The 15,054-nt window shown below is 54.9% G+C and overlaps 4 protein-coding genes across 4 annotated transcripts; 3 read left to right on the forward strand and 1 right to left on the reverse strand.

Annotated features, from left to right (window-relative positions):
* Window positions 1–267: 267 nt before the first annotated feature.
* CEL3A (glycoside hydrolase 3) lies at window positions 268–5,201 on the forward strand (the record flags this gene model as incomplete). The annotated part of the gene is made up of 9 exons (XM_049339489.1): window positions 268–351; window positions 404–645; window positions 692–785; window positions 863–1,062; window positions 1,120–1,583; window positions 2,735–2,935; window positions 3,140–3,673; window positions 3,726–4,492; window positions 4,545–5,201. The coding sequence occupies 9 exons, from the start codon at window positions 268–270 to the stop codon at window positions 5,199–5,201; spliced, it is 3,243 nt and encodes a 1,080-aa protein (XP_049203446.1).
* A 1,287-nt stretch (window positions 5,202–6,488) lies between these two features.
* On the forward strand, window positions 6,489–8,002 carry CPA1 (Multifunctional pyrimidine synthesis protein CAD; the record flags this gene model as incomplete). The annotated part of the gene is made up of 2 exons (XM_049339490.1): window positions 6,489–6,674; window positions 6,725–8,002. The coding sequence occupies 2 exons, from the start codon at window positions 6,489–6,491 to the stop codon at window positions 8,000–8,002; spliced, it is 1,464 nt and encodes a 487-aa protein (XP_049203447.1).
* Window positions 8,003–8,305: 303 nt separating this feature from the next.
* Window positions 8,306–10,103, reverse strand: J4E93_001540 (uncharacterized protein; the record flags this gene model as incomplete). Its single annotated transcript, XM_049339491.1, has 2 exons — window positions 8,306–9,907; window positions 9,954–10,103. 2 exons carry the CDS (start codon window positions 10,101–10,103, stop codon window positions 8,306–8,308), a joined length of 1,752 nt encoding a protein of 583 aa, XP_049203448.1.
* Window positions 10,104–10,615: 512 nt separating this feature from the next.
* J4E93_001541 (uncharacterized protein) lies at window positions 10,616–14,736 on the forward strand (the record flags this gene model as incomplete). The annotated part of the gene is made up of 3 exons (XM_049339492.1): window positions 10,616–11,061; window positions 11,393–14,022; window positions 14,069–14,736. 3 exons carry the CDS (start codon window positions 10,616–10,618, stop codon window positions 14,734–14,736), a joined length of 3,744 nt encoding a protein of 1,247 aa, XP_049203449.1.
* Between the last annotated feature and the right edge of the window lie 318 nt (window positions 14,737–15,054).

The following is a 15,054-nucleotide window of genomic DNA, read 5'->3' on the forward strand; positions in this document are numbered from 1 at the left end:
GCTCATTCACGCGACATGCGAGGCAGGTGCAGCTTGACCCATTGCCGATTGAGTCGAATCTTAGAATGCTGCAGGGCAACCTTGGCAGACCCTCCCTTGCCCAATCAGCATCCGGTCTCGGCGCGGAACAACCATCTCTCCCGGGAGCTAGGGCGCTCCCTCCCCATCTGTCTCCATTCGTCTCATCTCACGGCTGCATCACGCACGAGAGCGGCGCCGCACATCACTTAGCCGTCGCGCCTCAATTTATTCTGTGACAGTGCTGCCATGGATGACCTCGAAGACGAATTGGATCTTCGTTTTCACAAGGGGCTGAGTCCCGATGTCTACTACCGCTGTCCTACGCTCGAAGTAATATCATCTTCGCAATCTGTATCAACGTAGCTAAGCTGTTATGTAACAGTCACTAGAGGGAGCTCTGCGCAATGAGCTGGACAAGAACGCAGCCAGCTTCATACCCACAGACGTGGTGACCGAGTTTATCTTTGCGACAACCTCAACCATCACTATCCCCGTGACTCAGCAGCCGAGCCTTGACGCGCTCATACAACCAGCCGACCACCTTCAGAGCATTGCTGCCGAGTACGCGCTGTGTCGTGACATTGACGGCAAAGACAGGCTCAAGGTGCAACGAGCAATTGCGAGGTACTTGAGCCCACATATCTGCACTATGTTCGCTTATGCGCGATAGATCCATCATAGAAGCCATTCAGGACACCGACGGGTTCAAATACTCCGAACGCTCTGCGCAGAGTAAAGAAGGCGGTGACGGCGCCAGGCTCAAGGTACGGCACTGCCAAAACAATCACCAGCTCCTCGTTGTAGCTGACGACAGTAGTATGTTTGCCAAGACAGCGTCCAGAACCGCAAAAGCAACTTGAAGAAAGAAAAGTCTCACGATAGCGACGACGATGAGGCTGGAGTCACCAAGCAAGGGTCTGCTGTGCTGCCGACCTACGATTGCGGAGGCGCAATACACATTAAATTCTCACTCAAGAGAGAGGCCATAAATGTCGTGTATAAGCATAATCCTATCCATACCACCCGCGAGATTGATGCCAGGTACGTTGAAGCAGCAGACGACACTGGTTGAGCGACATTCAATCTAACTACCAATAGCCTACCTGCCTTAGCCACAGATAACGGTGTAGCTCCCACAACCGCTGCTACGGAAGAAAAGGAACCGCGCAAAAGAAAACGTGGCAAAAAGAATGTTGTTGAAGCAAACAACGACTTCGGAGACCCAGATATGGACATGTCAACGTCTCCGGAAGCTCCAACTTCATCGACGAAGAAGAGGCGCAAGGGAAGTGGTGCTGTGCCCTCTCCTAGGACAGCGCGGAAACCGTCCACCAAGAAGAGCAAGAATGGCAAATCGCCTGCATCACCCACCAAATCGAGGAAAAAGGCGCCCGTTAGTGAACCATCGCCGCCGGCGATACCTGCTCCTGGAAAAGCTTGCATCCGCTGTCGCGGAAAGAAGATCAAATGCAACGAGGCGAAACCGACATGCAACCAGTGCCGAAGAGGACTATGGACCTGTCAGTATGAAGTTATAAACAACAAGAAGCGCTCCAAAACCGGTTGTCTTAATTGCAAGCAGAGACGACGGAAGTGTACAGAAGAAAGGCCATCATGCGCATACTGCTTACGACTGGACGATGACTGCGAATACGCTGACTACTCCTGAGGTTCTCTGTGTCTGGTAAAGTCTCCCAACTCAAGCGACAAGTGACTCAGCACCCGCCAAACGTCAGACTTGGCACCAAATGCGCAGGCCTTGTGACGACAGGCAGAGTGCTACAACAGGCAAATATCTTGGCATGATGCCAACTTCGTAGTCATGTAGGTGTCTGAGACATGTATCCAACTATCTCTGTGCTGATAAGAGAATCAGACCCGAGAGCACGCTGTACAATGAGGCATACGCTACTTTTTCGCAATGTTAGCACAGGCAGGGCGGGTGGAAGCACGGAAGCTCCACACAACAATGCGCAAAGGTTAAGTGTACAAGGCCGTTCAAGCAATTGACCCTTGAAGGCCTGCAATTAAGAAACTTCACTCCTATTGCAGTAAGTTTGTGCTAAGACCTTGAGCGCGATGTAGCGTCCTGTATTACTAGGGTCCTCGGGTTAGCGAATACCAGAGACCATCACTTGATCAGACTAGTTCACCTAAGCAGTTCATTAACCATCACACGACTGAGCCGCATGTTCCCCACAACGTCCACTGCGAATGTCAAGGGTGCAGTAATTGTTTATCGGGGCAACGTCCGCTTGTGATGCAGTGTTCCGAAGTTTGATTCGCGGCTGACCCTAGTCACCGGCTGTAGACCCTGGGTCAACGGCCCGCCTCCATTTACTCCCTCTCACCGTCTCATCTAATCCAGCGATCACCCCTCTACATCACACGTCATGCGGCTTGTAAGTTTCTTGGGGTCTGGGGTTACCGTGCTGGATGCTGGCATTTCGCCAAGGGCCAATTTTGACGAAAAACAACAGTCTCGGGCTTGTGCGTTGCGCAGCATGGACGATCCGCGGGTATTTAATAGGAGACATGCCCGAGTAATTGTTTGCGATCTATACGGTTTCCTGTACAGCTTTTAGACCGTTGAGATTTCTAGCACGATGCGTTCTTTTATTCTTCCTGTGATCGCTTCGGCTGCGTTGTCGCAAGCTTCAGGTACCTACATCTATAATACATGCAACTACGTGTTCACTACTAACATATGCAGCCATTCCGTCCGAATTACTTTCCTCGAAGCGTGCCGTCGGAAACTGGGACGATGCCCATGCGAAAGCGACTGCTGCTCTTGCAAAACTATCACAGAGCGAGAAGATCGGCATCGTTACGGGTGTTGGCTGGCAGAACGGTAACTGCGTTGGCAACACCAAACCGGCTGCTTCGATTGGATACCCGTCGCTTTGTCTGCAAGGTAAGCAAATATGTCTCACTACTTTCGAGCCGGCCCGTGGTTTGTGGCATCGGAGTCAAGATGCTGTGACCCTACGAATATGTTGTGTTCAGCGACTTCGGTGCTTGGAACTTGAAGCGTGGCCAGGTCACGTCGAACGCACTTCTCAACGCTTGTTCACTGCATGCGTACATTCGAAACAGGGTTCTTACTGACAGCCTTTAGATGGACCCCTCGGCGTTCGCTACATCCAAGGTGTAACTGCATTCAGCGCAGCTATACATGCCGCCAGTACCTGGGACCTCGATCTCATCCGTGAGCGAGGCGCCTTTCTTGGTGCTGAAGCAAAGGAGCTGGGTGTTCACGTCCAGCTCGGGCCTTCAGTTGGACCTCTCGGAAAGTTTGCCAACGGTGGCCGAAACTGGGAAGGATTTGGTTCCGATCCCTACCTTCAAGGTATCATGATGGCAGAGACCATTGAGGGTATGCAAGAATCCGGTGTTCAAGCGACAGCTAAGCACTGGATTGTCAACGAACAAGAGCTGAACCGAGAGACTATGAGCTCAGATGTGTCGGATCGAGTGCTTCGCGAGCTCTATGTGTGGCCATTTATGGATGCTGTCCACAGCAACGTTGCGGCCTTTATGTGCAGTTACAATAAGGTCAACGGAACTTGGGCGTGCGAGAGCGATGGCGTGATGAACAAGCTCTTGAAAGACGAACTTGGTCATCGTGGATACATCATGAGTGACTGGAATGGTAAGTCATTTGTACACTCGTCGACTCTGGTACACAAGTTGACCTCATTTAGCCCAACACACGACGACTGGTAGTGCAAACGGCGGAATGGACATGACCATGCCCGGCACCGACTTCAGTGGAGGCAACGTCTTCTGGGGCCCACAGCTTCAGTCCGCCATCGACAAAAAGCAGGTTCAACAATCTCGCCTCGATGACATGGTCAAGCGCGTACTCTCTTCCTGGTACCTCCTTGGTCAGGACAAGGGCTATCCCAATGCCACCTTCAGCTCCTGGAACATCGGCACTCGTGAGGTCGGTGGCAACCACAAGACAAACGTCCGTGCTACGGCCCGCGATGGTATCGTCTTGCTGAAGAACACGAACGCTACACTGCCATTCAAGAAGCCCAAGAGCATCGCTGTCATCGGAAGCGACAGCATCGTTGCGCCCAAGGGAGCTAACGCATGTGTTGATCGCGGATGCAACGACGGCACGCTAGCCATGGGTTGGGGCTCTGGATCAGTAGAGTTCCCCTACCTCATCGCTCCTCTCGATGCTATGAAGACGCAAGCTCAGAAAGACGGTACGACCATCACCTCTTCACCAAACGACAATGCGCAACAGGGAGCTAGTGCAGCTCAAAACGCTGATGTAGCTGTCGTGTGCATCAACAGTGACGGTGGCGAGGGCTACATCACTGTCGAGGGCAACGCTGGCGACCGGACTAACCTGGACCCGTGGCACAACGGAAACGAGTTGGTCAAGGCAGTTGCTGCCGTCAACAAGAAGACCGTTGTCGTCGTCCACAGCGTCGGGCCCGTCATCATGGAACAATGGGTAAGACATCCAACTCGTAAATTGCATATAAGACATCCACTAACTTGCGTAGATCGAAAACCCGAACGTAGTAGCTGTTGTATGGGCAGGCCTGCCAGGTCAGGAATCCGGAAACGGCCTCGTCGATATCCTCTACGGCGCTGCCTCACCAAGCGGCAAGCTTCCCTACACCATTGCGAAGAAAGAATCAGACTACGGTACCACCATTGCCAGGGGCGACGACAAGAACTGGGACCTCTTCATCGACTACCGTCGGTTTGACCAGCAGAACATTACACCTAGATTCGAGTTTGGCTTCGGTCTCTCTTACACCAACTTTACCTACTCCGACCTCAGCGTCTCAGGCAAGCCCTCGGCTGGTCCCGCAACCGGTGCCAAGGGTCCCGGAGGGCCTGTCGATCTCTTCGAGACGGTCGCAACCATCACAGCCAAGATCAGCAACTCCGGTGGTGTCGCAGGTGCAGAAGTTCCACAATTGTATCTCGGCTACCCTGCGTCGACCAACTCGCCTCCCAAGCAATTGAGGGGTTTCGCGAAGCTCAAGTTGGCAGCTGGTGCGAGCGGAACTGCTACTTTCAAGCTGAGGAGAAGGGATATGAGCTTCTGGGACGAGAAGACCAGGAAGTGGAGCGTTGCGACTGGAGAGTACAAGGTCTTTGTAGGATCGAGTTCCAGGGATGTGAGGCTGACAGGTAAGATCACTGTTTAGTGATGTGATTTAAAAGGCCAAGCGGGTTGGAGAAAGTGCATCCACTGTCCTCAATAGTCAAGTAGGAATACAGATATTGCTGAGGAAGAAGAAATTCGTTATCACCTTTATTGTTGTAAAACCACCGCGATGGATTCAACAATGCCAGGTTTAGGGAGTCCAACTTGTGTGTTATTTTCAGGGGTTGACAGGCGGATTCAGCGGATGCGCGGAGGCACATTCGGCAAAATATGAAGCTTTCGATCGTCATGATGCCGATATCGGGACAAAGCAAAACTGTGACAGTCACTCGTCATCTGCGTGCGGATACCATAAAATCCTCCCCGGGGAACACGTTCAGGCTGCGATCGACAAGATAAGACGCCACATTATATGAAAAATGCTCGTCATACCCTTCGCCTCGTGTAGCCAAGCTTGAAGGCGCAATGGCTAGACGACTACAAACATATCTCTTACAACGATTTTGAAGCCCATATGTTGCTTGGGATAGTACATGAATTGACGTGAATACTCTCGTGGCCTCAATTTTGGACGGTAAGACACAACCTATACCAGACTTTCGCGATAGTACTAGAGGACAGCGTACGCTACGCGGTAGCCGGGTACCTAGGTAGGGCTCAAAGAGACCTGATAGCGGAGCCGGCATTCATCGTCCAGTTTCCCCGGACGTTTGTCATAGTATATGGATCCTGTGTTGAAGAAACTTTGCGACCTATCGTTATCGTGACCGAAAGTATATTGTAAAGGTTGTCATTGGCGCAGGTGCGTGTCATTGCGCCTTAGCGTGATTTTGGTGCTGGGGCAGAAAAGCCCCTCCGATTACTCTCCATCCTCACCTCACGCAAACTCAACACCTTCAAAGCTAGCACGTCAAGCTTCGCCTCAGATAGGCACCCCTTTGGACCTCGACTGGCTCTACTACCGCGCTTATGAAAGCTGCCCCGACAGTCTTCACTTCCCAGGTATGTCACTACTGCGATGGTTGATGAGCCCTTATCGGGACCTGCATCGCACACCGTCAATTCACCGCCGGCCTTTCTGCCTCTTGGTGGCTTGACGATCGATACATTCTCCTTTGGGTTTTTTTCTTCGATCCTTCTATCATGACTGTGGCTAATTGAATACCTTAGGATTACCTGTCAGGTACGATGCCGCCCGTAGCTAGACGCGTCGTGAGCGTCAAACTGACTCTATCTGCAGACCACCTGTGGAAGGCCTCAGTAAACTGAACGCCTACCCAAGCTGCCATCAAACGAATCACTACATCTCCTCACATCTCCGCTCATCATGTTGTCGCAAATGATCAAGCCTTCCACCATGCGGTCCGCAGGGTTCCTGGGACGAATGACGCAGAACCGCGTACAGGCACGCTGCCTCGCTACTGTGGAAGGAAACACGCAACGTGCCATTCCTACTCCCAGCATGCGCAGGGCTACAGCTGTCTCCAACGAGCCCGCTACCTTCACCATCAAGGTGCGTTGAGTCATACTGCAGATCTCGGCACATCACTAACATCTGACTAGAACGGCCCCATCTTCGAAGGCAAGTCCTTCGGAGCCAAGACGAACATTTCCGGTGAAGCCGTCTTCACAACCTCTCTCGTCGGCTACCCCGAGTCTATGACCGACCCCTCCTACCGTGGCCAGATCCTCGTCTTCACACAACCGCTGATCGGCAACTACGGCGTCCCCTCCAACGCCCGCGACGAGCACGGCTTGCTCCGATACTTCGAATCCCCACACATCCAAGCTTCTGGCATTGTCGTCCAGGACTATGCTCTGAAGCACAGCCACTGGACTGCTGTAGAATCGCTTGCACAATGGTGTGCCCGCGAGGGTGTCCCCGCCATCTCCGGCGTTGACACCCGTGAGGTTGTAACATACCTCCGTGAGCAGGGTTCTTCTCTTGCTCGTATCTCGATCGGCGAGGAGTACGATGCTGATGAGGATGAGGCGTACATTGACCCTGAGGCTATCAACCTCGTGCGTCGTGTATCGACCAAGGCTCCCTTCCACGTCAGCTCTTCCCTAGGCGACATGCACGTAGCTCTGATCGACTGTGGTGTTAAGGAGAACATTCTCCGCAGTCTCGTCTCTCGCGGTGCCAGCGTCACCTGCTTCCCCTTCGACTACCCCATCCACAAGGTCGCCCACCACTTCGACGGTGTCTTCATCTCCAACGGCCCTGGTGATCCAACTCACTGCACCACCACCGTCCACAACCTCCGCAAGCTGTTCGAGACCTCCCAAATCCCCGTCATGGGCATCTGCATGGGTCACCAGCTCATCGCCCTTGCTGCCGGTGCAAAGACCATCAAGCTCAAGTACGGTAACCGTGCCCACAACATCCCGGCTCTCGACCTCACCACCGGCAAGTGCCACATCACTTCGCAGAACCACGGATACGCGGTCGACCCAACCACCCTGTCCAGCGAATGGAGGGAATACTTCACCAACCTCAACGACCAGTCCAACGAGGGTCTGATCCACAACTCGCGTCCCATCTTCAGTGCCCAATTCCATCCCGAGGCCAAGGGCGGCCCTCTTGACTCTGCCTACTTGTTCGACAAGTACATGGATAATGTGCAGCAGTACAAGAACAACCAGTTCTCTGACAAGAGCAACAAGCCCAGCGCTCTTCTTGTAGACTTGTTGAGCAAGGAGCGCGTTGGTTGCCACCCCGATGCGCCAGACTTTGAGGGTCACGCAGCGGGTATGGAGAACCAGGACATTACGGTGGGCGGACCCGTCGCTCCTTCCTACCAGCCCATTATGCAGAAGCCTGTTGCTTCCGCTGCTTAGACTGGCACGGTCTCGTGTCTGATGGCAATGTGTTAGATGCGTTTTAAGGATGGCTATAGTGGCGTTATGGGAACTGAGGGATAAATTGACAAGGAAGATATGTCAGGTCGAAAGGAGGATCTCGACCAGGCCTTGGGTATTGCTGTAGTAATGCAATTTTCATGAAAATGTATACTGTGCGAACGCGATTGGTATGTTGAAAGTGATGTCTTTGTCTGTGTCTCTAATCTATTTCGACTAGCTGACATAGCATGGGTATCTCGATATGTGCGTTTTCGTCTTGACCTCCTCAAAAGTGCGAATTCAAGCCTTTCCAAACCCAGGCTCCTCCTCCAACTCCTCCTCCCCTTCCCCTTCTCCTTGTGCCTCGGTAGCTACGCTTTCTTTCATCGACTCCTCCACCTTGCCATCCGGGACCTTCCTCTCCCGTCTTTCCTGCTCCTTCTTCCTCGCGCCCGCCTTTAATTTCTCCCATTGTTCTCTATATCTGCTCAACACCTGCTTGTCCCTCTCGTTTTGCTTGGCCAGCTTCTCGTTGGCACTCAACAAATCGTTGGATTTTGCCTTTTCCGAGGCAACCATGGCTTCGAGTTCGGCTATGCGTTTCGCGGCATCGGCATCGGGGGTTGATGTTGGCGGCTGGCCAGGGGAAGTAGGTTGTTGTTGGGGGTGACCTGGTATGGGAGGAGATGGAAGAGCAGGAAGGGTGTTGATGCCTTGAGAAGCGAGGGCGTGGGCGAGTGCATTGGGATCGCTGGAGCCACGTCCGGGTCCTCGAGCACGAAAAGACTGTGCGAGGGCGTTGAAGGAGTTCTGGGAGTTTAGTTCCCACATCTGGATGCGCTTGGCTTGTTTGTCGATGACTGATTTGAGGGTGTCGTTTTCCAGGGCTAGCTCCTCCATGGTCTTGAGGCCTGAGCCTCTGCCGGCTGGTATGGAGCGCTGGGGCGTTACGGATGTGCTGGAATTGCCGCGAGATGGGGGACGGCGTGCTTTGGTGGGTGACGGCGGGCCTACATTCTCTCTCGCGTCAACGAACTCTTCGTGTGAACTGCCTCTCAGTGAGCCTGATCCTTCATCGATGGCATTGAGCTGTGTATTTGATGGTGCATTTGGCGCATTCGGATCGCGAAGGATGCTGGCGTATGTTACTGCTCCACTCGATGTTGGCACCAGGTAGAAGCTTTCGTTGGGCCCGGGTGCGCCATCCTCTCTCAGGGCGCGGAGTGCCGGCTTGCTGATCAAGGCAGCGAGATCTGGTACTGAGGATTTGACAGTTCTCGACGCTTCTGGGGAATGCGTTCGGGACTTGGTCTTGGAGGATTTCTCTTCCCTAGGTGTCTCCGACACAGGCGTTGGAGCGGAGGGGTTGAGGGGAAGTGAAGTGAAGGCGAGAGGAGCGCTGATGGCGGATATGACACCCCCAAAAGCCGAGTAGAAGCGACTAAAGTTGTCCTCTGCGGGCGGAGAAGCAGGTTGTGGAGAGGCGCCTTTCAGCTGCTTCGCTGAGTCTCTGGTAGCAGTCGACTCTGCTTTGCGCGACTGCTGCGCCAGTAGATCGCGCACAGGCGTTGAAGGCTGCTCAGTCCGGCCGGCTGTGGCGCTGGGTACGTTTGCTGAAGCGCCACTGGTGGTTCTCTTCGCGCTGGGGATGCCGCGCTTCTCGGCGAGATTGGTGGCTATCGAGGACTGGGGCAGTCTGCGGCGGGATGTCGGGGGTGTCGGAGAGGATGTGTTGGCTGCAGAGGCTCGCGACGACGATGTGCTCGGCGAGGGAGAGGCGGCGGACGAGTCGGAGGGCTGTTTGGCAGCGTCCGTCTTCTTCTTGTCCTTGCGCGGCGCTTCTTTGATCAGGCCGGCGAGCTTGCGATGGTGGTCTTCGAGGAGACTGAGGATTCGGAGGGCCTGGAATGATTTAGACGAGCGGGATCGCCTGTGTCAGACTACATACCTCAGCATCGTGGGTATCTTGGGTGGCCTTGTGGAAGGCGGTCGCGGCGAGGTCATGCTCCTGCCCCGCGGTTGCGACGCTGTTGGTGCTGGTGGCGGTCGCGGCAGTGCGGGCGTGGTCGTGGGCCTGGATGAGATGTGCAGACTCCATGGTGGTGACAGAGGCAGGGGGTGGACATGTTCATGGAGATGCTGTGCATAAAGGCAGCAGCACATGCGCGTGGAGGGTCGCGGTCACGTCGACAGGGATATGAAGGCGGCCCCCCATGTCACTGCGGAGTAGATCACCGGGCTAAAGACCCGCAGCTACTGGAGACGTTGGAACCAGAACACGAGCAGTACGCCCGCCTGGTTTCAGCTCGCATGCCTGGCCAGCTTGCTTCTTCTCCCCTCCAAACTCGTCCTGCAAGCTGCTGCTCGTCGCCCGTGACGCCCCGCTCACCACCATGATTGCCATTGCAGCTGCCACCCTGCTGTAGCCTTTCCTGTGCCGTTCCAAGCGCATCGCGAACCATAGCCGCTCCCTACGTAATCGACCCCCAACCGACCTAGCAAACACGGCCTCGCCAGCGTCGCAACATCGATATGCGCGTCTGAGACAATAACGAGACGCTCTACTCCCTCCTAGTGCGCTGCGCTCTATAGTACACCCTCCAACCCACAATGGCCTCCGAGCGGCGCAGGAGCATTGGCTCCATGTTCGGCCAGAAGGACAAGGACAACTCGCTGGCTGCCCCCCGCGCGCACTCCAAGGGCCCGGACTCGTCGACCGTCTCCATTGCGAGCAGCGACGGCAACGACGACCTGCTGCGCAAGTCGAGCGACGGCGCCATGGACCGCTTCAGGAGCCGCCAGAACTCCGACGACGCCCGCAGCGACGCGTCCTCGTCCCGGCGCCGGCGCATGTCGACGCTCTTCAAGGGCCGCTCCAAGGGCAGAGGCTCCGTCAGCCAGGACGACGTGTCGCAAGTCGACCCCAATGACGACGTCCCGCCCGTTCCTACAATTAGACGGCCGAGCATGGGCCATCCATACCAGAGCGACGACTCCCTGGGCCTGGCCAAGAGCGTCGCCAGCAGCCTGCTCACCGAAGACTCCGACCCGGAAGCGTAAGTCGCAGACGTTCCTTTTGCTCTCCACTCTTCTCCCTGTCTCAGCTGCACTGTTATTTGCATTTGCTGCGCGTCCATTCAAGTTCGGCGTGCAAGGTTTGCCTCGTGGCATTGGCGCCGCTCGCATGGACTCCACCGCGAACAGGCATACGTTCTGGCCTCAGCTTCCCCACTAGCACATCACACCTCCCACATCATCGCCGCGTATCTCGTACACTCCTTGGCTGTCGCTGTTCCATTTGTCCCTTCGCTTCATTACGCCCCTCTTTCGTATTTCTTTGCCGCATACGTACCCACTCGGCCTGCACTTCCGACTAACCCGCTGCAGCCCACCACCACTCAAACGTCCGGGCATTTCACCACACCAGTCGCATGCTGGCCTCTTGACGCTGTCATCGCCCCTGATCGCTTCCGAAACGATTGACTCGACCACGTCTACCAATGTCACTCTCGTAGACTCCCAAGCCTCCGAAGCCTCCACCCAAGAGCCCGCTGCCCGGAACGCCAACTCCAGCAACGCTGCTGCGAACAAGCGGGGCGTGTCTCCTGTCGGCAAGCTCAAGGAAGCTTTCACACCCAACCGACGGTCCACGTCTCCGGCTCCTAAGCCAGGTGCTAGCCCTGAAGTCGCACGACCGAGTACGAGTGGAGGAGGACTAGGAGCCTTGTTTGGAGGAAAGAAGCGCGAGACGAAGGTGCTGGATGATCCGATCCAAGCCTCACCACCACAGATACACACAGGGCAAGAAACAAAATCCACACCTTCACTGAGATCCGTCGCCCCGAAGCGCATCGTCACATCGCTCCCTGCGACGCCCCCCAATCTATCTGATGCACCCACCACCTTCATAACACCACCCACCCCGACCGATCCGAAGCCTTCCTCCCCGACCGAATCCACCAGCTCCAAGAACACTGTGAAGCACGACAAAACCAACTCGAATCCCAACGTAGTCGTCTCCCCTTCGGGGAACATGATATCGCACCGACGCGCGCGATCAGCCACAAATCCCCCGAGCAAGCTATCACATTCATCAATACCACCTCTGACTCCTCACCTCGAGGAAGCCAAGACCCCTGGAGGGACTGCTGTACTTCCATCATCTCCTGGCGGGCCTGGTGGATTCTTCGCTTCCATCTTCTCTGCCGCGCAGAACGCTGCCAACAACTTGGGTGACACCATTGCGAACAACACAAACATCAAGAACAAGCCCAACCAGCAACAGCAAAAGGAAGACGACGATACTCCAGACGGTGGTGAAGAGGTTATCGGCCCCGACAACGCAGACACAAACGCGAGTGAAGGCGCCGAGAAGCGAAGACCTGCCATTGAAACACTGGGATCTGGCAACTTGAGCTTAGCCCAACTTGGAATCGCCGAGAGCAACGACGTCAGCCCAATGTCTTCTGCAACCAGCGTCACCATGAAGGCTGATGAAGCATCGGCCCAGGTCGAGGACCGAGCTGCTGCTCAGGCCGTCTCAGCCGCGTACGCAGGAGAGAAGCCTCCATCAATAGCTAGCGAACGCCCAAGATCGTTGACCGCTGTCTCTGGTCAGTCAGGGACGGGCGCAGCGTCTCCCCCACGGCAGCCTGAGATAACCGACTCGCCAGCGTCGATTCAGCGTCAAGGCAGCATACGCAGTCGTATAAGCGGTGGCAGACGGAGACGGCATAGGGGCAGCTCCGCTACTACTGGTAATACTCTGGGTGGTGTCATCAGTGCAAGTACAAGTACATTGGCGCCGAGCGCAGCATTGAACAGTCACCGTCTGAACGGAACTGGGTTCGCAGTTGCACCTCCTAGGCGAAACAAGGATTTTCACGCACTTTTCAAAAGCGTGCCCGAGGATGACTATCTGATCGAGGACTATAGTGCAGCCCTCCAGAAAGAGATCCTGCTCCATGGACGTTTGTATGTTTCCGAAGGGCATCTTTGCTTCTCCAGTAACATCCTTGGATGGGTCACAAACTTGGTCATCAGCTTTGATGAAGTCGTGTCCGTCGAGAAAAAGTCCACAGCTGTCCTGTTCCCAAACGCCATCGTCATACAGACACTTCACGCTCGCAACGTGTTCGCGTCATTCCTGTCACGAGACTCTACCTACGACTTAATCATCGGCATCTGGAAAATCTCGCACCCTAATCTCAAATCATCCCTCAACGGTGTAACGCTGGACGGTTCCGGTGGCACCGGTGACAAGACTGAGAAAGCGGAATCCATCGGTAGTGAAGACGGCTCTATCCAGGATTCGGATGATGAGGTATACGACGAAGACGCGGATGACGACGAAGGCACTGGCAGTTTCACCGAACCCGGCGAAGGTAGTATCGCTGGTAGCGAAGTTGGCTCTGTGGCAGGTGAGACCACCCGAAAAGTGAGCGGCGCGGTGTCACAAGCCTTTGGCGGAGGTGGCGAGACGGCTGAGGCTGCGAAAGTCGCCACGAATGGCACTGCCGCTGCTGGACAAGATTTTCCTGGCTCAACAGCACATGGACCCACTGAGTGTGGTGACAGCGACCAGCATTATGACAAGTTACTTATCGACACAACAATTCCTGCACCCCTCGGCAAGGTCTATAGCTTGATGTTCGGTCCAGCTTCTGGTGTGTTCATGCGCAAATGGCTCGTGGAGGACCAAAAGTCCTTGGACTTGCAAATGGAAGACGACAAGAAGGGCCTGGGCGAAGATATGAAGACTTTCAACTATTCTTACATCAAGCCGCTCAACGCACCCGTTGGACCGCGGCAGACAAAGTGTAACATCGCCATGAATCTGGAGCAGTACGATTTGGACAAGGCCGTAAGCGTGCTTTGCAGCACAGCGACTCCGGATGTACCCAACGGCAGCATATTCCTCACAAAGACAAGGTATTGTCTGATGTGGGGCCCAGGGAACAGTACGCGGCTCATCATGACCTTCACGGTGGAGTGGAGTGGAAAGAGTTGGTTGAAGGGTAAGTTGTATCTGCCTCGACGCAGAATACATGTTAACATTTCCAGGTCCTATCGAGAAAGGCGCGAATGACGGTCAAATGTCGTACGCTACCTCCCTTACAGCCGCTCTCCGCACTGCCGTGAGTGCGGCGAAAGCCGGTCCGGCTCGCGTACCCGGAAAGGGCGGAAAGGGCAAGAGGCGGTCCAAGGGCAATCTTCTGGATGAAGCGCCCATGCCTGCCACCGCTCCCGTCCCCACTAGTCAGGCAAAGCAGAGCAATTGGGGGCTACTGGAGCCTTTGCGCAGTCTCCTTGGGCCGTTTGCTGATATCCTGGAATCTATCTTCACTCCGCAAGTCATCATCGTCATCCTCGGAGCGCTTCTGATGTACACCTGGATGTTCCGAGGTACATCAACGGCAACTGGTCCGAACCAATGGTCGACGGCTCAACGTCAGGTGGCGTACGAGGAGATTTGGCGCCACGAGGAGTCAGATCTCTGGAACTGGCTCGAAGAGCGAGTTGCTTTGGACAGAGTGCATAGCTCAGTCCGAGGGGCACACATTCAACCGGAAGACGGCACGCAGAAGCCTCTAGCACCGCACGACATGCAGGCGCGGGAGATGGACGAAGCGATTCGTGTGACCGAGGAACGATTAAAGGCGTTGAAAGACGCCGTGACTCGCAAACGCTCCAAGTCTCGTACGAAAAGTGCAAAAGAGCAACAAACGTAGCTCAGAGACACCGGACAATTATAAGCGGCCCTCGGAAAGGGTCACGCGAGTGACACACTCCACGGCTTGCAGCACGCCCATGAGTCGTGAAGCTCGAACTGTAAACATACGCAAGACTTGCATGGCGATGGCGTCTACTCTTTCCCTTTGTGATTAGCTTGGCGTTTGGTGCGTTGGGGCCCGGGTGGGCTTGTATGGCGTACACCTGTCATACCATGGCGTTCAGCCGCATTGTTTCGTTTGTGTTTCGCACTGTCGTATCAAGGTCAGGAGAGGTTTTGTAAACTCCGTTCGTCTTTGCACAAGGATTTCTTTATT

This window comes from Alternaria ventricosa (genome assembly GCF_023758065.1).
Source record: "Alternaria ventricosa strain BMP 2768 chromosome Unknown scaffold_2, whole genome shotgun sequence".
Lineage (NCBI taxonomy): Eukaryota > Fungi > Ascomycota > Dothideomycetes > Pleosporales > Pleosporaceae > Alternaria > Alternaria ventricosa.